Source organism: Furipterus horrens, unplaced genomic scaffold (assembly GCF_987537825.1).
Source record: "Furipterus horrens unplaced genomic scaffold, mFurHor1.1.pri manual_scaffold_8, whole genome shotgun sequence".
Classification (NCBI taxonomy): Eukaryota; Metazoa; Chordata; class Mammalia; order Chiroptera; family Furipteridae; genus Furipterus; species Furipterus horrens.
The window spans coordinates 110,410,634-110,433,159 of NW_028327178.1; the positions used below are offsets into that span (position 1 = coordinate 110,410,634).

General features: G+C 64.5%; 2 protein-coding genes and 1 long non-coding RNA gene across 4 annotated transcripts; 2 read left to right on the forward strand and 1 right to left on the reverse strand.

The window, feature by feature from the left end:
• The first annotated feature begins 104 nt into the window (after positions 1-104).
• On the forward strand, positions 105-807 carry LOC150003798 (uncharacterized). Its single transcript, XR_016512693.1, has 3 exons — positions 105-153; positions 399-452; positions 772-807. It is a non-coding gene; the product is annotated as an uncharacterized LOC150003798 (long non-coding RNA).
• Positions 808-1,581: 774 nt separating this feature from the next.
• Positions 1,582-11,715, forward strand: COL9A3 (collagen type IX alpha 3 chain). Its single transcript, XM_090285058.1, has 22 exons — positions 1,582-1,668; positions 1,936-1,989; positions 2,474-2,527; positions 2,775-2,828; positions 3,158-3,211; positions 3,564-3,617; positions 4,226-4,279; positions 5,048-5,125; positions 5,218-5,271; positions 5,374-5,418; positions 5,519-5,572; positions 5,656-5,709; positions 6,085-6,138; positions 6,255-6,326; positions 7,141-7,176; positions 7,535-7,579; positions 7,850-7,882; positions 8,054-8,200; positions 8,295-8,349; positions 8,713-8,895; positions 10,020-10,097; positions 10,783-11,715. The coding sequence occupies exons 1-22, from the start codon at positions 1,654-1,656 to the stop codon at positions 10,971-10,973; spliced, it is 1,518 nt and encodes a 505-aa protein (XP_090141184.1). The 5' UTR covers positions 1,582-1,653; the 3' UTR covers positions 10,974-11,715.
• Positions 11,517-21,840, reverse strand: TCFL5 (transcription factor like 5). Of its 2 annotated transcripts, none has more exons than XM_090286644.1 (6): positions 21,161-21,840; positions 20,596-20,782; positions 20,245-20,407; positions 18,640-18,880; positions 16,701-16,842; positions 11,517-12,241 (listed from the first exon to the last, which is right to left on the reverse strand). In XM_090286644.1, the coding sequence occupies exons 1-6, from the start codon at positions 21,838-21,840 to the stop codon at positions 12,119-12,121; spliced, it is 1,536 nt and encodes a 511-aa protein (XP_090142770.1). In that variant the 3' UTR covers positions 11,517-12,118. The 2 variants fall into 2 exon arrangements, with proteins under 2 accessions (XP_090142770.1, XP_090142769.1); XM_090286643.1 differs by having other exon boundaries at positions 18,640-18,883.
• Positions 21,841-22,526: the final 686 nt, after the last annotated feature.

A 22,526-nucleotide genomic window follows, 5' to 3' on the forward strand; every position in this document is an offset into this window, starting at 1 on the left:
CAGGCAGAGACCTGACTGGCCACCCAGGGTCTCTGTCCCTGCGTGGGGGTCCAGGAGCCCTTGGGTGCAGACCGCCACCCCTCACTTCTTCACTCGCAGGGAGAAGCAGGGGTCAGTGGGCTCCCAGGCGGACTCGGCCTCCGGGGTCCCCCGGTGAGTGGCTCCCCAGACCCTCCCCACTGCTGGGCGCAGGTGCCCTACTCGCCAGGACCCTGTCTCTGCCCCCCCTCTTTCCTTTCTCCATGGAAGCCCTGGTTGAGTCCGGGGACAAGGACAGGCCCAGCCTCCGGAGCAGACGCTAGAGCAAGGCTGGGCAGGGGAGGTGGGCAGAGCTGGGGGCCCCCAAAGACACAGTCTGGGCTGGTCCTGCTCCATCTAAGTCCCGCCCCGCCCCCCAGGGACCCTCTGGACTCCCGGGCCTGCCTGGCCCTCCCGGACCTCCTGGACCCCCTGTAAGTACTGGGCAGGGGGCTGCAGGCGTGATGGCTCCCCTGTCCCCAAGCGCCCCTCCTCCGTCCTCAGCCCGCACCCCCAGGGTCCACACCCACACCCAGCTGAGTCCAGGGTGGAAGCAGAGATTGGGGACAGTCAGGGCGTGCCCCAGTGGCCCCGTGCCCCAGGGCAAGTGATGTCCGTCACTGTCACGGGCCCTGCAGAAGGGCCAGCAGCAGGAAGCGCTGGTCACACAGGGGCTTGGGCCTAAGTTCCCTGGTGGCCCCTAGGGGTGGGGGTGGGCTGCGGCTCTATCACAGTCAGCCATCTCTGTTCCAGGGTCACCCAGGAGTCCTTCCCGAAGGCGCGGCTGACCTTCAGGTGGGCGTTGCTTGGGACAGCGAGGGCCCGTCTTGGTCTTGGTGGGAGGAGCTCTGGCCCGATCTCCTACCTCAGGACCTGTCTGGAAGTCACGTTGTTCAGTCCCTGTTCAGTGCCAGTAGGGACCAGTCCAGCACAACCTCTGCGAGGCCCTCCCCACCCCACCCTGGCCACCAGTCCCCCCACAAGGAGGGCCACACCCGGCACTGGAATTAGGCAGAAACCGGCTGCGAATGGTCCAGCTTCCCGCTCAGCCACGCCTCCAGGGCGCTGGGCGCACGTGGTCCATGGTGCAATGTGCCTGTCGCCGAAGGCTCTGAACTAGAGTCTGGGACTCTGTTATCTTGGCCTTTGAGCTTCATCACCGTGTGCCAGAGGGAGGGGGCGTCTTCCAGAATGAGGACAACGGCTGAGCCCAGACACTGGAGCCAAGGTCAATGGCCCCCATTATCTGCCAGATCAGCTGTGGAATGATCTAGAATCCTCAGTCCCCACCCCGCGCCCTTCCCCAGCGTGGAGCCTCCCACCTGTGCCGAGGGACACAGGCCCCTTCACGCCCCTTCCTAAAGCAGCCCCCCGCTGCCGGCTCGCTGCGGGGCGCTGGGGCCGGATGAAGGCCCCTTTGTGGGACTGAGCCGAGTCTGTGCTGAGGTGGAGAAACTGGAGCCCTGCCGCCACGAGGAGGGGCCAGGGGCCGGCGCCGTGGTCTGGCTGCTGCGGCCAACCGGAATGAGGCCCTGTCTGGGCTCCCAGGGGGGCTGTTGTCTGGGAGGGCCTGACCCCTCTGTTCTCCAACAGTGCCCGGCCATCTGTCCGCCAGGGCCCCCCGGCCCCCCAGGAATGCCGGGCTTCAAGGTGAGTGGGGTTCAGACCCCAGCCCACCTCCACGCCCCCCAGCAGGCAGCACAGCCCCTGAGTGGGCTGAGATGGGAGGTGGGGGCCCAGAAAGGGGGGCTGGCCTCCCACCCTGTCTGGGGGCCTGGCTCCATCCCCCCCTTCCCATCAGCCCTGCCTGGTCGCGGTCGGACCCCCTACCCTCCCCCAGCCCAGCCACACTCCTGTGCCGGGCCTGTCCCCCCGAGGGGCGCTGAGGGTTCAGGCTGTGACTCCCACTGCTTCCAGGGACCCACTGGCTACAAAGGGGAGCAAGGAGAGGTCGGCAAGGACGGCGAGAAGGTGCGGGCGCGGTGGGGGCCTCGGTGGCGGTGACGGGGCGGGGTGAGCGCGCGGTGCCCGCAGCACCGAGGGCCCCCGAGGGCGTGCCTCCCCGCAGACTTGGCCAGGGGTTTGGGACAGGGCCTCTGGAGAGACCTCCGCCCCGGCGGGCCCCCCTAGTGGCCAGAGAAGGCTGGCTGCCACTGGAAGTGTCCCCAGCAGCCCCCGCCACCCTCCTGCAGCTGCTGCCCGTGGAGGTCTTTCCTACCCCGCAGGCTGGGGCCAGGCTGGTGCCCTCCAGGGTGACGGGAGTGGCCAGTCCCCCACGTGTACGGCAGGGGGCCCCCAGCCAGGAGAGGCATCTGCTAAAACCAGGGCAGAGGCAGGGGCCACGGGTCCTCCTGGAGGATGACCCACACGGGGGCAGGGCCAGCAGGCAAGGGAAGCGGCTGGGAGAACTGGGGGCTGACCCCCCTCATCACCGCTTTCTCTGCCTCCCCTGCAGGGTGACCCCGGCCCGCCTGGGCCCCCCGGTCTCCCCGGCACCGTGGGGCTGCAGGTGAGTGGGGGATGGGCAGACGGGGGTGAGGATGCAGTACTGGGTGCCCCTTGGACAGCTTGGGGGTGGGGGATGGTCACCACATCCACAACAGGACCGTGGCCGGGGCCCTATGTCTCGGGCAGGGATGCCAGGGGTGTGTGGCCCGTCCCTCCAGGGCCTGAGCAGAGGCTGTGGGTTTCTGGGGAAGCCACTGGGGTCCTTGCATGGCTCTCAGGGCCCTGCAGCACCAGCTCTCTCCCCACAGGGCCCGCGGGGGCTGCGAGGACTGCCAGGGCCGCTTGGGCCTCCCGGGGATCGGGTGAGTCTGCCACCCCCCAGCCTGCCCCGGGGGCGGGGGCCACCTCTCCGATGGCCACAGACGGGCCGTGGGACTTGGCAAGGCTGTCTCTGGGCCTTCCTGCCCTCGGTCCTTCCCAAAGGGGGGCTGGGGACATGCCTGTGCTCAGGCCAGCGGTGGGGGCAGGGGGGCGGGAGAGGGCTTGGGGGCCCCTGGTGGCCAGCTAAGGAGGGGCCTGCTGGGGCTCGGGTGGGCAGTTCGAGGCGGGGCCTCTCCAGATGGAATGAGGGCTCTGGGGGCCCCTGGCCAGGCTTCAGAAGTGAGTCCCGGGTACTGCCCCTTCCCCACAGGGTCCCATCGGCTTCCGAGGACCCCTCGGGATCCCAGGAGCCCCCGGGAAAGCGGTACGTGGGAGCCGGGTGTGGGGGCAGCCTGCGCAGGCCCGGGCTCTCTGCTCCCGCCCCTCTCCCTCACCCAGACGCCCCCTCCAGCCCCACTGAGCTGCGCGGGCCCCTCCCGGGTGCACCTGGGGGGCACGGTTACCGAAGGGCCCGTCTGTCCTGCGTGGGAGGTGGGCGCTCTTCCTTTCTGGGCACAGCGAGCGTGGTTAGGGCCCCTCCGGCCTGAGACGCTCCACAGCGCCGGCCCTGCCGCCTCCGACCACGTCCGCGCTGACCCCGGCCACTCACGCCTCAGGCCAGCTGCCCCACCGGCGGGCGTTAGGAGCTCTGGACCTGTCCCTCCTTGTCATTCCAGGGTGACAGAGGCGAGAGGGGCCCAGACGGGTTCCGGGGCCCCAAGGGTGACCTGGTAAGTAAGAGACCCTTGCTTCTCTGGGCCCTTCCCCGAGGAGGCCTGACGCGTGGGGGGGGGGGGGGGCGCACGGACAGCGGGGGCTGGGGGCACGGAGCGGGGCTGAGCTGCTGCAGGCCTCCGCCCCCGCTCCCCAGCGGCGCCTTGAAGCGACCACCACGCAGCAGGGGCCCCCGGGCGGCCGGGCTGGGGCCGTCGGACCAGACCCCTGGGTGCCGGCTCTGGCCCTGACGCTCTGACGCCCACCCGTCGAGAGGCCCTGGGTAGTGGCGCTTGACCCTGGGCCAAGGTGGCCCCTGCGAAGTGAAATGACTCGGAGCCATGACTCGGGTTCAGCAAACCTCACGAAGCCGAGAGGCGACTAAGCCACCGTCCCAGACCAGCATTTGCCTGTGGACACCCCCAAGCAAACCGGCTCTGTCGCTGGATTGAGTCTGGTGGCCAGAGGCCGAGAGGTGCCCCCCACCCCCCCGCCAGTGTCCACAGGACCCTAGGATGGCCCCTGGCACTGGGGAGCGGCCAGCGCAGGTCTGTCCCCAACTCACCAGCTGGCCTGGCAGGTCAGCCCTCACAGTTCCAGCTGCAGTGGCTTGCATGTCTTTTAGGGCAAACCGGGTCCCAAAGGAGCCCCCGGAGTGGCCGGGCCACTTGGAGAGCCGGTGAGTCCCTGCAGTGCTGCCGGGTCTGCACCTGTGCCCCAGGGCCGTGGGGGCGGGCAGCGCGCTCTGCGCCGTCGTCCTCCGGAAACATGCCGTGGTGGTTGGATGGTCCCCACATTTCCATATCCCGGGGCTGCACTTCTGTGTCCATCCCGACCGGCCCCTGGAGGTCGGGGGTGTTTGGTTGAACTTGCCCGGAGCCCCGGGCACGTGCGACTTGGGGGGCCCAGCAGGACCAACGCACACGGGTGCCGGACCTCCGCTCTCCGCGCCCCCATCCCTGCTACGTGCCCACACTCAGCCCAGACCCTGGGCCCCTCCCCGCCCATCCTGGGGGACGGGCCCGTGACCCCTCTGGGTAGGACGCCTGGGTGCACACAGGGCTGAGGGCGGCGCTGAGGGGACGCTGCTGTCCCGCCACCTTCCCAGAATCGCTGGGTCCTCAGCTCCGAACAGTCAAGGGTGGGGTCAGACAGGCCCAGGCCAAAGCCTGGCTCCCAAGCCTGTTTCCCCATCTGTAAAACGGGACTCCCCTGGGGGCTATGAGGGGTCTGGGTGGAGGTGCAGGGTGGCCGGGGTCGCTCAGGACACCCCTCCCCCGGTGGCCTGAGGGAACATAGGGGCACCTGCAGCCGCTGAGCCGTGAGGCCGGTTTGGGGCCCGCTGGCTCAGGAGGCAGAGTCAGTGTCGGGGGACAGGAAGGGAAGGAGCCGCCCGAGCAGGCGGCCTGCAGGGCGGAGGGGTGTGGGGGGGCACACTGCCGGTCAGGCCTCACGCCCTCGCTGTCCGCAGGGCATGCCGGGCAAGGACGGCCGGGACGGCTTGCTAGGACTGGATGGTGAGAAGGTTGGTGCCCAGCTGGTGGCCTGCAGGGGAGGGGTCTATGGGGAGTCCCGCCCCTGGGCCTCAGCACCCCGTCATCTCTGAATCTCCCGCAGGGAGAGGCGGGTCGCACTGGCGCCCCAGGAGAGAAGGGTCCCAACGGGCTGCCGGTGAGTGTAGGGGCTCTGGCGGGGGCCCCGCGGCGGGTGCTCCCAGAACAGGGCTGCGTCCTGCTCTTGGGGATGCTCTGAGCCCTGGCCTCTGTCCTGCAGGGCCTGCCTGGACGAGCAGGGTCCAAGGGTGAGAAAGGAGAGCTGGTAGGTGGAGTCTTCTTCCTGGGGGAGGGGAGGGAGGCCGGCCCCGGGCCTGGACAGAGGGCTGCGGCCGCCGAACACTCAGGCACCCCCTCCTGTGCAGGGCAAAGCTGGAGAGCTGGGTGAGGCCGGCCCCTTGGGAGAGCCCGGGGTCCCAGTGAGTATCCACAGCCCCCGCCCCACCCCACCCACCCTGAGGGCACAGGCCCTGCTGACACCCCTCTCCCCCTCCCCGTGCAGGGGGACATGGGCGTGCCGGGCGAGCGCGGCGAGGCGGGCCACAGAGGCTCAGCGGTGAGTGGGGGACGAGTGAGGGCGGGGGCATGGCATGCAGCTGCCACCACGTGACCCAGTACCTGTGCGGGCTGGGTGGCATTTGGGACACATCAGGGGGCCGAGCTCGTGAAACCCAGAAGGTGGTGAGGGCCAGGCCGGAGCCGTCCTGCCTTTGAGAGCCCTGTGCGGAGGGCACAGAGCCACAGACCCGCCGGGTGTGCCCCACCAGTGGAGGTGACGGCCCACCAGCCAGTGCCAAGGCCCTGGGCTTCGGGTCCCGGCACCAAGCCTGGCTGATGCAGCAGATGCAGGCCGAGGGCTGGGGGCCAGCTCAGGGTCTGCCCAGCCCCCGGGGGCAGACAGAGGGGCTCACACCTTCCCTCTGACTTTCAGGGGGCGCTCGGTCCGCAAGGCCCTCCTGGGGCCCCTGGTATCCGAGGCTTCCAGGTGGGTGAGGTTTGGGGTCACGGTTTGGGCCCGGTGAGCCCAGGAGGACTAGCTGGGTGGGGGTGGGGGGTCACTGCAGCTCCCCGTGGGTGTGACCAGCGGGCCTTTGTCTGCAGGGCCCGAAGGGCAGCATCGGGGACACTGGCCTGCCAGGCCCCCAGGGCCTCCGAGGCGGCGGGGGCGACCGGGTGAGTGGCTATGCTGGCAGGTGTCCTGAGGACGCAGGGGCGCGGGGCCACCGTGCTTTGGGATTAGCATGAAAGCCATTCCTCTAAACCCCTGTGGGGTCCCTGTTGTCGGTGACAGTGGGGGCACAGCAGGTCCCCGGCTGGCTGGTGGTCACCAGGTCTGTGGGAGCCCTGGGGGTCTTCCTCGGCTGCCCACCCTGTGGCACCATGTGGGCCCCTCAGCTGCATCTGCGAGGCCACACCTGCCTCCAGACATCGAAGGCTCAGGACCCTCCATCGGAGACGCCCCCTCATCCCCGCAGTCCTGGGGGGAGAGCAGGCCCTTCACTGGCCCCCAGGGGGATGTTCCAGGGTCTCCCCTGGGGGCCTCCAAGGGGGCGGAGGCGGAGGTCAGCCAGCAGGTCTAGGCCTCGGCAGTCTTGCCCCCGGCCCCGCGGGCCATTCTCACGCTGCTGTTTCGGCGGGTGGACCATCTGTAGGTTACGTGGAGTGTCCGTCCCCGCAGTTCCTAGCCGTGTCCCTAAGCTCTTCCACTGGGGAGACGATAACCAGGCGCTCTTGACCCTTTGCCGCAGCCCAGGATCGCGGGTGCGAGGGGCCCCACGCTGTTCCTGGTAATAGAAACAAGACCAAACCAGAGACGCCTGTTAAACAGCCAGGCAACGCTGTGGTGGCCCAGAGACGGGCAGTCCCACGGGAGGGTCGAGACAGTGAGGGGACAGGCACACAGGCCCGGCTGTGGGACTCAGCCAGGGGGGGCGCACACACCTCCGGCCCCCTGCCGCCTCTAACACTGAGCCTCCTCTCTGCGCAGGGCCCGGAAGGAGCCACGGGTCCCAAGGGAGACCAGGTGAGCCGCGGGGTGGTCGGGCAGCCCCTCGCTCCCCACGTCCCTCCTCAACTTTTGTCCTTGGCTGTCACTTGCTCCTCGCTGACGGGAGTGCTAGGTCCTGGGTGCTGCCTCTGGGACCCTCTCGGGGAGGGTGTGCCCCCTGCTAACCTGGGACAGGGACAGGGGCAGACCCGGGTTCCGTCTGCTTCTCCAGACAGCCGGGGACCTAGAGCTCTCTGAGCCTGGCTGACGTTCTCCTGGGAAGAGAAGCCTGTTCGTGGGGATGGCCAATGCCAGCCTGGGCCTCGTGCCCCGGGCCCCGCCGAGGCCTGGGGACAGCGTGAACGGTTCCCTTAACCCCGGGATGTTGTTTCAGGGCATCGCCGGTTCCGATGGTCTTCCCGGGGACAAAGGCGAGCCGGTGAGTGTGAGCACGCCGGCCGCACTATTGTGACAAGTGGGCCCAGGCCGGCCAGGTTTGGGGACCTGCCCCATGTGGGGACGGTCCGCCTGCTGGTCCGGGAAGGAGACATGCGAAGCCAGGAGTAGCGTCCTGTTGGTCACGTCACGGGTTCACAGACGACTGACTTTCTCGCATCCCCACCTGGCCACGTGCTTGACTGGCTCCCCGGCACCTGCTTCCCACTGAGTAACAACACGTGTCATGACCACGCTCCACTTCTCTCCGCAGGGACCCCGCGGCCCCGTTGGACCCAAAGGAGAGGTGAGTGATGACAAACCACCAGGCAGCCCACTGGCCCCTCAGGCCACCACCGGGCCACGAGGCCTGCAGCATGTCGCCAACACGCGCTCCCTCCAGAAGCGGGGTGGCAGCGGTGGGGTCGCAGCGGCGGGGTGGCTGCCTGACCCACCTGTTCCTGCTCTCTCCCCCTAGCCTGGCAGTCGAGGGGAACTGGGCCCGAGAGGCATCCAGGGTCCCAACGGCACCAGCGGCGTGGAGGGCGTGCCAGGCCCCCCCGGGCCCGTGGGCTTACAGGGCGTGCAGGGCGTGCCTGGCATCACCGGAAAACCCGGGGTCCCGGTACGGTTCCTTCCTTTCAGAGCGTGAGAGTCGGGGGGAGGGGGTCTCCGCGAGGTATCACCTATGCACTGAGCTGCCCTGCGGTGAATTTCAGGGAAAAGAAGCCAGTGAGCAGCACATCAGGGAGCTGTGTGGGGGCATGATCAGCGGTAAGGGCTCCCATCTCCCACCACCACGTCCGCCCCACGGTCCTCCGTCACGTCTGTGGTCACGTCTGTGCTGCACGAGGGCCATGCACACAGCGTCACATCACACCCAGCACGTGGGGCGTGTCCTGAGCGTCCACTGAGCAGAACAGTTACAAGGGACACAAAATGGTGCCCTTTCAGCTTAGACAGACCAGGAGGCCATGTCTGGCCACTGTGGGGCCACTTCCAAGGAGCACTAAAGCAGCAGCCCCCGCCCCCCGCAGCCTGCGGTCCACCCCGTGGTGTCTGTGCGGCCCCCCGCGCTCAGCGCGAAACCCTCTCCTGATCCTCTTCCGATAACTGCTCGTGCCTTCGTGTCCACAGAACAAATCGCGCAGTTGGCTGCTCACCTGCGGAAGCCGTTAGCGCCGGGAGCCATCGGGCGGCCTGGCCCTGCTGGCCCCCCCGGGCGCCCCGGGCCCCCTGGTTCCATCGGTCACCCTGGCGCTCGGGGGCCCCCTGGCTTCCGCGGCCCCACCGGTGAGCTGGGAGACCCCGGACCCAGAGGTGAGTACGGGCAGCCCCGCCCGCCACAGCCACACGAGAAGCCTCACACATTCCGGTCCCCCAACCCAGAGCTGTCCCCTCTGCAGGGACAAAGGGGTAAGGGAAGCCGAGGGACCTGGCCTGGCCCGAGTCCCCCACACGCTCCTCCTCCTCCTCTGTCCCCACGGCTGCCTCGGGCCCTGCAGCGTCACCTCCTGATCCATCCTGCAGGCCGTACATTTTTAAAACGTGACGTTTTCCTCAGACACCATCAGAACCACATCCGGCGTGCGAGTAAGCCGGCCCCTTTGTGGGAACACAAACGCTGCCATCAGAAAAGGCAAAAACCCAAAAGTTGAAAAAGCCATCCATACAGGACCGGGGAAGTACCTGAGAAAGGAGCTATGGTCCCGGCCACGCCCGCTGTGACCCCGCGCGGCCGCTTGCCATGCAGAGGTTGTGGGGCGCCCGGTGCCCAGTCAGAAACGGGGCCCTCAGCACGTAGGTCCTTCTGGTGCCGGGCCGGCCAGCATGGTGGCCGGCAGCCCCGCCGGGTAACTTCGAGGCCCAAATGAAACATTTAAAGCTCACGGGTCCCACGCGTCCCAACCTGCTGATCACAGCACCTGGTTCTGAAAGAGCTTAGATGTGGGACAATTCAATGCCAGAGGGCAAACACCCCAAGTTCCCCTTCTCGCCCCAGAGGTGACCCTGGTCTGGAACCAAGTGGGTCCGTCAGCCCCAGGCCGGGGGCTCTGCTGTCTGCCCGAGTGTCCCCACGGCGACCAAAGGTCCCCCTTGCCGGGAGCGCGGTTCCAGAACGAGCTGCCGTGTAACTTCACACGCGGTGACACACGCCGTGAGGACCAAGGCCGGCGGGGGCGGGGGCACCGGGACGACACTATTAGGGGACATTTTAAAACCGTGGCATAACTCGTGGGCTCAAACCATGTTGAAAATAGGGACCCGTTCAGCTGGGTAAGAGGCCTTCGTGTTCCTGAACAAAACTGGAACTCCGTGACGGTGACCACTGACACGCCGGCTGTCCCACGGCTGGGTCCCCATGCGAGCTGTGTGGACCAGGCTCTGCAGGTCACAGCAGCACGGGCCGGGTCTGAACACGCGCTCCGTCTCATCCCTGACAGGAAACCCGGGGGACAGAGGAGACAAGGGCGCGGTCGGTGTGGGTCTGGACGGGCCTGACGGAGACCAGGGCCTGCAAGGTGCGCGGCCACTGCCGTTACCGCTTTTCTTTCTTGGCACCTTTTCCAAACCTGCAGCTTTAACTGGCGCAGCGTGGGGCCAGCGCGTCCCACTGCCTGGCAAAGCCTCAGAGGCCAGGCTCGCGCAGGCCTTTAGCCAATGCTGTCCCGCATTGGTGAAGCGCTCGGTTACCTTCTGTTTAACTAAATTCCAGCAGGATTTTCTCTTAACTGACCCACAACTATCCTGCATGTTTAATTTCAACGTCAGATGTAAGCGCCGTCCCCAGCGAAGGCCAGCCCCGCTGCGTACCCGCCCCAGCCTCTAGGGGACCGTTGAGGGTCACTGTCATCTGCCCTGCGTCCTGGGCGTCCACACCACGGGGGATGGGGCCTCGCCCCGCCTTCACACCCCAATCTCCTCCCCTGGCCCCGAAGGCGCACAGTTGCCCACCCAGGTGGGGGTGGCCTCATTGGCCCCCCGCCCCATCCGTCCCTCCCTCACCCCCACTGCTCACGCATGCATTTCCCCCCTCAAGTCTCAGCCGCCTTCCTGGGGACGAGCCCCAGCCCCTGCAGCCCCCTCGCCCGCTCTCTCAGCCTCCTCCAGGGTCAGACAAGCCAGGAACACAGAAGGGCGGGGGGGCTCGCGGGCCCACGGCCAGCCGTCACTGCGTCCACACTCACCTCCCTCATCTGTCTCAAGGACCGCAAGGCGTGCCTGGCGTTGGCAAAGATGGCCAAGACGGGGCCCACGGCGAGCCCGGGCCGCCCGGAGACGCGGGCCTTCCCGGAGCTGTTGGCGCGCAGGGGACCCCCGGCATCTGTGACACCGCGGCCTGCCAAGGAGCAGTGATGGGCGGGGGCGGGGAGAAGTCGGGTCCCAGAAGCTCCTAAGACACAACCCAGGCAGCAAGTGACGCTGGCTGAAGTGCTGGGCTCTGCAGCGCCCGTTGCTAAGGCCACGCCACGTCCACAGCCTTGCTGGCCTGCCCCCTCCCCCTGCGTCCTCAGTGGCAGCACCTGGTCACCTGTCCCCGCGCGTCCTCCACCAGCTGCTGAGAAGGTGGTCTCCTCGTGGGTTCCCAGCGGCCCATCTGGCAGTGACCGCGAACCTCGGAAATGGGCGCCGCGCGGGAACACCGGGCCGGCCAGGGGGCACACACAACTGGTACACGTCCCCGAGAGAAAACCGCAACCTGTTTACATGGCGTTTGTGTAAAAAGCAGTGACAACCCCAACAAAATGATCGATGAAGCCCTCAGATCCGTGACTGCCCACAGGGCCCAGCGCCCCCCGCACCAAGGTCTAGTCTGGCCCCCGGTTTCTGTACAAACTTGAAACTGTCTGAGCAACAGTATTTATTGACGGTGACTTTGCATTGCACTAAACCTGTTGGTGTTCTCTGTTGTAATAAATAAAGCCACTCGTTTGAAAACCTCGGTTCCAAACACTACAGTTTATTACACGGAGGTAACGGCTCGCAGCCCACCCGACAGCGCTGCGGCCGCGGCGGCGAGAGGAGCCTCGGAGGGTGTGGCCGGGGCCCTTCCAGCCGGGACACCCGAGCGGACCGCAGTCACAACGGTCTGTGCGACCGGAAGTCACGGGGGGAGGCGATAAACAAATGAAATAAATTCCCGAACTACTTCTAGTGAAGAACAGTTTGACTTGCTTCAATTGCTACGGGGGCGTGTTTAAATGTAAGTAAAATAAGTAAAAAGCAGTGTACCTTAGAAGACCACAGAAATTACGAAGGATGTTAATTTTTTTAAGTTATGTCCAGAAAACATGACGGAATCAGGTAATTGGAAAAGTACTTCCTAATTGTCAGGTGGCTTCCTCCCCTGCGGTCTAAGAGGACGTTAATGGACAAATACCGTTTGAGATAAATATTTTTACAAAACGTGCTTTCAGAGTCCCCATGGAGTCCCATGGGAGCCGTGTCCCTAGAGAGTTGGCGCTGGGCGCGAGCCCCAGGGCGTGGACATGCGGGTGGGCCGGGAGGGCCATGTGCTTCCCAGGAGCCAGCGCCTCCTCCGTCACTTCATCTCCATGGTGGGGCTGCTCTGTAGACTCTCCTGCGTGGGACCCGTCACCAGGGAGTCTGGTCTGGTCAACTTCAGCCTCCTGCCAGTTTTACCGCAAAACACACTCTCAAATTCCTAAAGACGAGAAAGGACGGTCAGCACACACCAGCTCCGACCCCAGAACCACTGCCTTCAGAACTAGGAGGCGGAATAAGAGCGGAACCGCTTCCAAATGCAGTTACGTCGGGGCGCCACCCGCAAGCTCATGCCACATCTCGTGGGGGGGCCTATGTGGTGAAAACAGGCCTTCAAACATTTTTCTCATGTAGTTACAGCGACATACATTTTTATTTATTTTCCAACAGCTTCTCAAAATTCCTGACAAGACTGTAAAGCCATCTTACATTTTATTGATACATATTTTTTTGTTTTTAGAGAAAGAGAAACATTGGTTATTCTACTTCTTATACACTCACTGATTCTTGCATGAGCCCTGACTGGGGATCAAACCCACAACCTTGGCATATTGGGATGACATTCTAACCAACTGAGCTACCTGGCCACGGCAGAATTTAGCTTTTAAAATAACTAAATAAAAGTCAGAAACAAAACAGCCATCTCTCAGAAGAAAGTCCGTGGAGTTTCCCACGCCATCTTCACACAGGAGGCTAGCCCCGGGCACCATCTTTATTTCCAGTATTTTGCCAGAGGGGGTTAAGCTGCAGCTGCATCTGGCCTCTCGGGTCCCAGGGACCAAGTCGCTGGGAGCTGGGGTGACTGTGACACTGTGAGACGGGACCTGCCCAACCCTCCTCAGCTGAGCTGATGGTCGGCTAGTCGTCCCCATTCAACTCTCTCCCTTAGCATCTGTGTTCGACAAAACACAGTGGAAAGCTGAGTTTTCAGGGATTTTCATAATCTGTCAAAACGCCTCCCAACACCTCGGCACAGCGTCTGGGAGCAGCGACGTTCCCGTGAGGTCCTAGCGCACGTGGGTGCCCAGGGCACACACCGTGCTTCGTGGTGAGACAGGCGGCCCCATGACGCACGGCGGGAAACGAGACTGGGGGCTCCGACGAGGCAGAGGGGGCGGCGGCGAGATGAAGGGCTCAGGCCGCTGCGAGGGCACTCGAGTGGACGTGGCAGCCACGCGCAGCGGACAGACTGCGGCCCTGACGCAGCTCTGAGCTGTGAGGCAAACACAGGGCGAGTGCGAGCGGATGATGGATCCGACTCCCAGAGGGGACAGGTTTGAGCCACAATCCACGGCCTTGACCTAAGGGACAGCAGCCAATAAAGAACGCAGTTCTCTGCACGAACACGGAACTGCACAAAACTGGCCACAGAAGAGGCCTCAACAAACTTCAAAAACGGCTTTTTCACACGGACCATCCTCACCCATCACGTTGTGGGAAAGAAGTCCCTCAGCTGGGGACAATGAAAAGCCGCCTCCAGGGGACGAGGTCACCTGGGAGGGCAGAGCGATTGGAGACGGGAAGCCTCAGAGGCAGACGGGGTCTTCCAAGGAGCCTGGAGGCAGCAGCAAGCCTTAGGCTCCCTGCCCAGGACACAAGAAGGGGACAGTAAATGACGTGAGCTTGCAACTCAAGACGCCACAGAAATTAACAACAAAGAGGAAAAAAAGGGAAAAGTTTAAAAATTAACCTAAAACCAAATCAGGATAGAAAACACACTCCTGCTGACTCCCTTGTCCCCAGTCCAGCGGGCCAGAGCAGGGGCAGAGCCGGGGCACTCGGGAGCAGGGACAGGCGCGCGGGACGACACGGGAGAGCGAGGGAGGGACACACTCGTCAGGACAAAGCTGCGAAGTGGCTGCGAGGGTCTCCACACAGTGTGCCCACCCACCAAGCCAGGGTCCCGTGGAGGGGGCGTGTGCGCCCACTGACCATGGGGACCGGTGGCCCCTGTGCGTGCCCGGTGAGACCCTGGCCGCCGAGCTCCTGGAGGTGGGCAAATGGGGGGCACCCGCACAGAAGGGAGGAGAAGGCACCTGAGGAGGAGCGCCAGGGGGCGCTGGCCTGGAGGTCAAGGTCAGCGGAGTCCCCTGTGACCCACGGTGGGTGCACAGGCGCGGGCGTCAGAGGCTGCTGGGCAAGGGGGCAGAAGGGGGGCAGGCACTGCCCCAGGGGTGTCAGGAGCAAGCAGGTGGGCAGGTGCTGGCAGGGGCCCTGGCCCCGTCCTCGCAGGAGTGACTACGGGATAAGTGACAGCTCCTCCGAGCCTCAGCCACCAGGCAGGTGCTGAGGAGTGGGCATCTGGGAGAGCACCCTGTGCCCCACATCAGGTGGAACTGGAGGGAGGGGGGCCTCAGAAACCTGCTGTCACCCCACAACAGCTCAGTGTGCCCAGGGCCCTGGAAGGGACCCTGGGGGGGAGGGAAGGACACTCCTGGGACCACAGGCCACATGTGAATGCTGCCGCCAAGCACGGTAACACTGTCGGCATCAGACGTCCTGTCTCGGACTCGCGTTCTAGTTAAAACACGCAGAGGCGGAGGCGCCCAGTGGTGTTGCGCCTGCCACTCGCTAGCAAATGTTCAGGAAAAGACACCACGCAGGACGGGGCCAACGGGGCAAAACCTCGGCGCCCAGTGGCTCTGGGTGAGGCCGGAGGGCGCACGAGGAGCTCCTCGTCCCAGTCTTGTATTAACATTGAAGGTTGAAATGACATCAAATGTAAAAACCCATAAATAAGTAGAGTCATCTAAATGCCGAACTGCTCAGACACCTGTCCTGACGCTGCCAAACCTCAACGCTCTAACCACCACTCGGGGGACGGGGACGGGGGACGGGGACGGGGGAGGGGCAGTTAGAGGCTGAGCAACACAATCATACAAAACCCACAGCTGCATGCTTGTTTAGGAAAATCTGCAGCTCTAAGTCATTTCAAAAGCATTTTGGGGCCCTGGTCAGTGTGGCTCGTTTAACTGGACGTTGTCCTGCAAACTGAAAGGTCTCAGGTTTGATTCCCAATCAGGGCACATGACTGGGTTGCAGGTTTGGTCCCTGGTCTGAAAAAAGGCAACCAATCGATGTTTTTCTCCTGCTCTTTCTCCCTCCCTTCCCCTCTCCCTAAAAATAATAAAATCTTTATTTGATAAGATTTTAAAAAATCACGCTGATATGACAGCTGTCACAAAACAAAATGGTTTCAAATGAAGTTAAAGACAACTCAATGCTGCTAGGGCCGTCGTACAGAACAAAACCAAACGACCTTTTTGGCCAACCCATTATGACCAAGCAGAAGCCTGGTGAGAGCAGGAAAGGTCTGTGGACTAAAATAACCCAGGATGATCACTTCTGTCTCACCTACTGTATTCGGAGAACAAGGGTATTCGTGCAAGAAGAGGGGGACGTGACCAGCAAGGAGCGGAGCCCGTGAGTGTTCCAGCCCTTTACTTCCTAAGCCCCCAAAGGGCTGCCGTCACCGCAGCGCACCTCTCGACGGGTCCTGGGATCCAACGCAGAAAGAACGTACAAGGTCAATGTTTCAGAAACACCCAGGAAGGGTAATACCCACAGGTTACTCCCCTATTTAGCCTTAGCGTGCATACATTGTACACGCGGGAACAAGGTTTGAGGGTATGCCTTCAGCACACCTGGATGAATCCTAGCAGTACTTTCCCAGTAGTTACAGAGCCAAACACAAACCCGTTTAGAAAACGCACAAGCTGTTTTATTAACGTGACCCAGCGGTCCACCTCTAACGCACAGCGTTGGAGTAACTCACCGCCCAATACGCAGCAACCCCGCTGGAGCAGACGCGAGGCACGTGCTGCCTGAAAACCCGCGAGACAGCGACCACTGGGGAGGTGATGAACGCGAAGCGCCGGTGACACAGGCAAGGGAACACGGCCGGGCCCACAGCCCGTCCAGCCTCAGCCCAGCCCTCGGGGCTCACCGCAGCCTGCACAGGGAGCACGAGCTCCCGTCACCGAAGCCTCACCACCAGCCTCCCTGACCGCCCGCTCTGCGGCCAGCACCCAAGCCGTGGTCCCTGAGCCGAGGACCCAGCAGAGCCCTCCGCTGTCTCCTCTGAGCCACGGAAGGGACAGACAGGGCCCTCACCGAGCACTTGGTGCAACAGGGGCCAAGCCCGCTCGCTCGCTGGCCACACGAAGGAACCGAGGTGCTCGGGCCCAGGCCCCCAAGTTGTCCACAGTCATGCAGCCCACGCAAGTCTCTCTCTTCTCTGCCTTCTGAAGTCTAGGTATTTGTTTGACATCTATCTGCCTTTGGGAGGGGGGCTGTTCTTGCTTCATCCCTTTGGGTTTTCTGAGGGCAAAGGCCAGATCACCTCTCCAGGTCTCTGAACCCCTCCTCGCCCAGCACCACCCACTGCACAGCAGGCGCTCCAAGTGTCACGTCCGTCGCCAAGCGACCAAGCTCAGGCTCTGGTCACCACGTCCAGCAATGACAGGTCATGTATCAGTGAGCAGGGCTCTGCGCACACCGGACTCTGTGACAGCAGATGCCAGGACACGAAGGGCAGCGTGGGACCCCCAGGAAGAAGGGACACGAAGGACACCGACGAGCTGACCTCCTGCTGAGAGGTGACCTGGCCGAGAACTCACCTTCTTCAGGGAGTCTCCGTGCCGCTCCTGAATGTACTTCAGGAACGCGGTGGTCCACTGCAGGGTGGTGGCCTTGTCTGTCTCGGCGTTGCAGAACGGGACCAAGAGGTTCAACTCGTCACAGCAAATGCGGATTCTGCGCCTACAGCAAAGCCCCAAGTGATCAGAGAGACACGGGAGCAAAGTGCGGAGCAAAGCCGGCGTCTGTGTCCCTGGGAGGGTCGGCGCTCGGGGCTGGCACACGTGCTGGGCAGAGCCCACGCCCTCTGGGGACCTAGTGCCCACGACTGTCCTCGGCGGGGGATCCTTCCCTGGAGGCCTCGCCTGCCTTGGGCGCCCCCGCAGGGCATTTCCCTATTTACTCCTCAGGGGCCAGGTTCATGTGTCTAGACCGGGATGGAGCCAAACACCTGAAACGGGAGAGAAGTGTCGTGTGGGGTTTTTCTGGGCAGGCCGTTCTCTCGCTCAAGCTCATCGCCTGACCCGTGCGGGCCTGGGGCGCGGACCCCCAGCTTCGCCTCTGCAGGGGACCTGGCTCGGAGAGGACCACAGACGCCAGCTGGTTACTATCCAGAAACCCAGGCAACTGCAGAGACGTTTAAATCACAGCTGGAGTCACGATGAGGCCACTTGTAACGTCCATCCACACGTGTAGGCTGAGCCGACACCAAGCTCAGATGACATGGCCCTGCCGCTCACGCCCCGCCGAGCACGCAGGGCTCCCACGGATAGCAGCCTGCACGCGCGCAACGCTCGCCACGCAGCTCGCTCAGTTCTCGTCTCCGTCTGCACGGTGGACACTCTACTCGACAGACAGAAACTCAAGACGAGGTGGAAAGACTCTGCGGTTTGTTAAACCAGGAAACAGCGGAGCTGAGAATAGGAACTTTCCCTGTGAGCATGTAAGGGCTGGCACACAGTAGGTGTTCAGTAACTGTTCAGAAGTCAGCGTTAGCAGGAGAAACGCCCTGTCACCCGGCGAGTGCACAGGAGCATGTGTGCGTCACACTGGAGGTGTCTGGCTGGTGGGCTGGCTTTACTGCATCCCTTTAGGAAGAGAGAGCCGGCCTCAGCTCAGCCCTGCGGCTTCCGAGTGCTGGCCCAGCCCAGGCTGCCCTGCCTTAGCCACAGTGGAAACCGGCACACGTGCTCAGTGTGTGACGAGGTTAATCAATTCTGTGTAAAAGCCCAGAATTCCATGCAAGAGAGAAAAATCAACCACCCTGAGATTGTACGCAGAATTGGGCAAATAAAACCTACAGATAAAATGACTTACATGTAAGTTTCAACCTTCTCCATCTCCAACATTCTTAAAAGAACCAGGACAAACCAGTGACAGAGCTTAGCCGGGCAGGGCTGGCAGGCTGGCCTGCCCGTCGGGAAGACCTGCCCATGAGGCTGGCCTGGGCATCTGGGAACGTAGATTGGGAGTCAAGAGGGAGAGCCCCGTGCCTAAGCAATCTGTACAAACCCTGCGCTTTGTGTGGAACACAGGCTTTCCTTCTGGGTCCGGCCCCAGCTGCATGCTGGGCAGGTGCGCCCTCAGGACCGACCCCGACACCGCCTCGGCCCCGGGCCGGCTGGCAGCAGCGGCCGTGTCGCTCGGGGCTGGGAGGGAAGAGCTACAAGTGGCTCCCTGGGTGGGGTCCTTGGGAGCTCCCGCCTGGGCCCCCGGCCTCCTCCGCTCGCACCTTTGCCAACTTTGCCCCATCTTTTCTCTGTAACGAATCAAAGCCAGGAGTCCTCTTACTCCATCAGGAGGGTGTGGGTGCTGAGGACCCCGATCCACCCAGCAGAGCCGAGCCCGCGTTTCCGTGTGCTGACGCTTCGGCCAGCACTTCCTCCCCTTGCACGTGGACACGGCTCTCTCGTCTGTACAGCAGGGTGGCCACGGTCACCAGCGCGCATCAAAGGTAAGAGTCCCGCACACGCGCCTCACCTTCTGTCCCGCTCCATGCGGTTGTGCCTCTCCCTGCGCTGCGACCTCCCGCCGGCGGCGCTCTGGCCCTGCTCCCCCGGGTGGGGCTGCAAGGACTCCGTGGACGGCCAGGAGCCCGGGGCCACAGCAGCGCCCTCGCCCACGTTCTGAATCTCTCCCAGGGCCCGTCGCTCCACGCTAGTGTCCAGCTGACGGATCCTACTCCGATTCCTCTTAGTCATGGCTTGTTTGCACAGCGCTTCTTCTTTGCAAAAGAAAAAACAGGTACTTTAATTGTTTATTTTTCTCAATTGAGCTCCACGAATGCTGACTACACTGCCGGCATCTTCAATCCAAGACACAAACCTGAGTGACTAAGGACCACAGAGACCCGAAGAGCAGGAGCTGGGCACGGCGGCCCGAAGCTCGAAGCTCCCAGTTCCAAACACCAAATTGGGCATAGACCCCAACCCAGCGTTAGCAGTATAACCTGATCAAAGCCCCCCACCTCCCCCCATTGATCAACCGGCGGTAACTGTCATCTATGAACAGAAAAACCAAAAAGTTGTGTGATTTTTCTAACACTCAGATGGGGAAACAAAACCTGGAATTACTCTCACATGACGACAAATACTCTCCCTGCAATTCTCAGAAGAGGACACAGCTAAGTGGCTCAGGATTCAGGACACATCGCCTGACAAGCGAGGCTCCCCACGAGAGGAGGAACCCGCGCTCTGGCGACGGAAACACATCAGCGTCCCAGCAAACCCAGAGCAGCAGACGTCTAACCGCTGCGCGCAAGGCCACACGACCTGAGAAGCCACCCAGAGCCACATCCCAGAGAATCACTCAGCACAGCTCTGAACGTCAGGTTTGCAAGGGGGACAGATGGACTCACAGGCTTTCGCAACCCTGCTCTCCTTAAGCAGCCCCGTCAGCACAGGGACTATTTAATGGTAACCTTCCTGCCTGACGAATGTCAGCATGCATTTCTGCAGAAGATGTCCCAAAAATAAGGACAAAAAAGAACCAGTGCCCTGGGAGAAAGCAGCCCTCCACCCCACGCTGAGTTCCTCAGCTCTCGGAAGAGCTCAGTGTAAGCATGTCAGCTCGGGGGGAGCGTGGCAATAATTTGTTTCCAGGGAGAAAGGGGCTGAGAGTGACCGTGCCTTTATTTCTAAAACTTTCTGCATCACCCTGTGGCCTCTCGCTCCCAACAGAGGCCTCGGTCCACCTGCAGGCCGTCTCCTAAAGCTTCCGGCAGATTTCAGGTGCCCCCCCCCCCCCACACCGAGTATACAAATAAGGGGAAAGGAAAAGACCTACATGCTTTGACGACTTGCAGGTAAGTGAAAATTCACCTAAGCCTCCTGTTTCTGCGTTAGGGTGTTGACTGCTAAGAAAAGGCAGCCCCGACTCAACGCCTCCACACCAAGTGCGCCTATCACATTTGCAACTCAGGATCAAGGTGGCGGGGAGCAGGGCTGGGAGGAGCACTGAGACCACAGGCACTGCCAAGGCCATTCCTGGTCATGGCCCCCACCCGCCCCCGCCCCAGGCCACAGGACAGGGGGGCAAAGGCCAGGTGGCCGCAGAAGAGCCGGCTCCATCCACTTGGTGGCTTACCTCCCACTTTAATCCAAACCTGCTCAGGCAAAGCTTTGTTCCTACTCCCTAGAGCCTGCTTGGTGGATTCCATTTCTTGCTGATAGCAGAAAGAAAACGCTCTGGGCAACCCGATGTCCTGGTGCTTAGCAGCCTCCAGCATGGAACAGGAGTTACTAGAAGTCTGGAAAAGACAGAGCGACGGAACTGGATCACAGTGTCCCGTCTCCTTCGGGCACAAGCACAAGGCAGGGCAGCGCAAGCGCCGTCAGAGCTGGCAGCACGCCGCGGGCAGAGCTCAGGGGGCTGAGGCCTCCTAAACGTCCCCAAACCCCAAGGTCCAGGAAAGCGGCACCCCCGTCCTGTGCGCACCTGGGTCTGCGGGAGCCCGGCCGCCCCGCCCGAGGAGCAGGCGCTGGCCGTGAACAGCGGGTAGGTGAGCTGCAGCGCAGTGGCCGCGGTGGCCGCCTTATTCTTCGCTAACGCCGTGCTTTTGGTCTGTTGCTGAGGAAGAGGAACGTTCACTAACTCCGACGGATGCCGAATAAGAGTCACCAAACTGCCAAGACAGAGAGAAGCCACAAAGGCGTGAGGACGGGGCAGGGAGGCCGCCCCACCATCGTCCGTCCCGCCCGGGCGAGCCACGTCCCGAACCCTCCGTCCGGCACCTGCCGGGCAGCGGGGACCGGCTCCCACCGCGCCCCGCCACCTCCCGGGGGCCAGGGCCTGCGCCACGGCTCTGCACGCCCCGCCCCGGCCTCCAGGCCCCGGCTCTGCATGCAATGGGGGGTGGGGGGCTGCAGGGCGGGGATGGGTGGAAGTGGGGGCCACGGAAGCGGCCGTGCTGGGGACGCCACACGCCCCCCCCGGCGCCTCACCAGGCCTCCCACCCCCGGGCCCCGCGGGGCCAGCCCCCCGCCCCGGCCCGGGCACCCACTTGTTGAGCGACACGCCGGGCTCGGGGGGCTCGGCGCCGCGCGGGGCGGGCGGGGGCTCGGCGGGGATGCTGTTGAAGCGGTCCTCCAGGCGGACCCGCACGGCCGACTTGGCCCGCGCCTCGGGGGCGCCCTCCGCGGCCGACGCGTTCTCCTTGCCGGCGCCGTCGGGCGCCTTAGGCCGCGCTGCGCCCGGGCCCGGGCCGTCGGCGCCCGGCGTCTTCTCGGCGGCGGGGGGCGCGCCCGCCTCGCTCAGCAGCATCATGCGCAGCTCCTGGAAGTCGATGTGGCCCAGGCACGGGTTGGCGCCCGCGAAGCCGCCGTCGGCCAGCGCGGGCGGGCACAGCAGCGGGTACACGGGCGCCGCGCCGCCGCCGCTCCCCGGCGCCGCCCCCGCGCCCCCCGCCGCCGCCGCCGCCGCGCCCCCCGCCGGCGCGCCGCCCGCCGCCAGGAAGGCGGGGTTGAGGCGCGTCTCGAGCTCGCCGTCGGCCGCCGCCGCCTCCATGTGCGAGTAGAGGATGTGCTGCAGCTGCGTGTACTCCACCTCCGTCATCTCCACCAGGCTCAGGTCGGTGGTCGTGAAGCTCAGCCCCGCCTCGCCCAGGGCCGCGTCCGCGCCCTCGGAGCCCGCCGGCCCGCCCGCCTGCGCCTGCGGCGCCTCCCGCGGCCCGGGGCCCGACATGCCGGCGCCAACGGCGGGGGGGCGCGCGCGGCGGGCGGGCCCACGACGGAGCCGCTCGGGCGGACGGCGCGACGGAAACCGCCGGGCCAGCGCGCCTGCGCGGCCCCGCCCCCAACGGCAGCCCCGCCCCACTGCGCGCCCCCGGCCCGCGGGCCCCGCCCCCCAACCGCCCTCCGCCCCGCCCCTCGCCGGCGGCGCCCGGGCCTGGACTGCGCGCGCACGCGGGGGTGAAGGGCGGGGTCGCCGGAGCGCCCGGGGCCGCAGGGCGCGGGGCGGGACCCAGGCTGGCGGGGAGCCGGGCAGCCCCCGCTGGGTCCGGGAGCCACGGGGCCGTGCGCGGCGCCCGCCGCCTCCGTGCGCCCCAACAGTAGGCAGGGAAACGGCGCCCCTAGTCCAGCTGTGCGGGTGCGAAGTCCGAGAACGGCACGCAGCCGGCGGTCCCCGGCCCCCCGCGGGGCGCGCCGCCACGCCCTCCACGGATGCTGGCGCCGAGCCGAGCTCTGGGCGGCGTTTCTGCGGTGCCGCCCCGTCCGCGCTGCTCGGCCACGCGAGGGGTGCGGTTCAGGGGCTGCGCGGTCTGCCCGCGAGAGAAGCCGGCGCCCGTGAGCGCTGGCTCGCCGAGCCCCCGGCCCCGCGCCCGGCCCCGGACAGGCGCTGCGCTCCTCTCCGCCCCTGAGGTTTGTCTG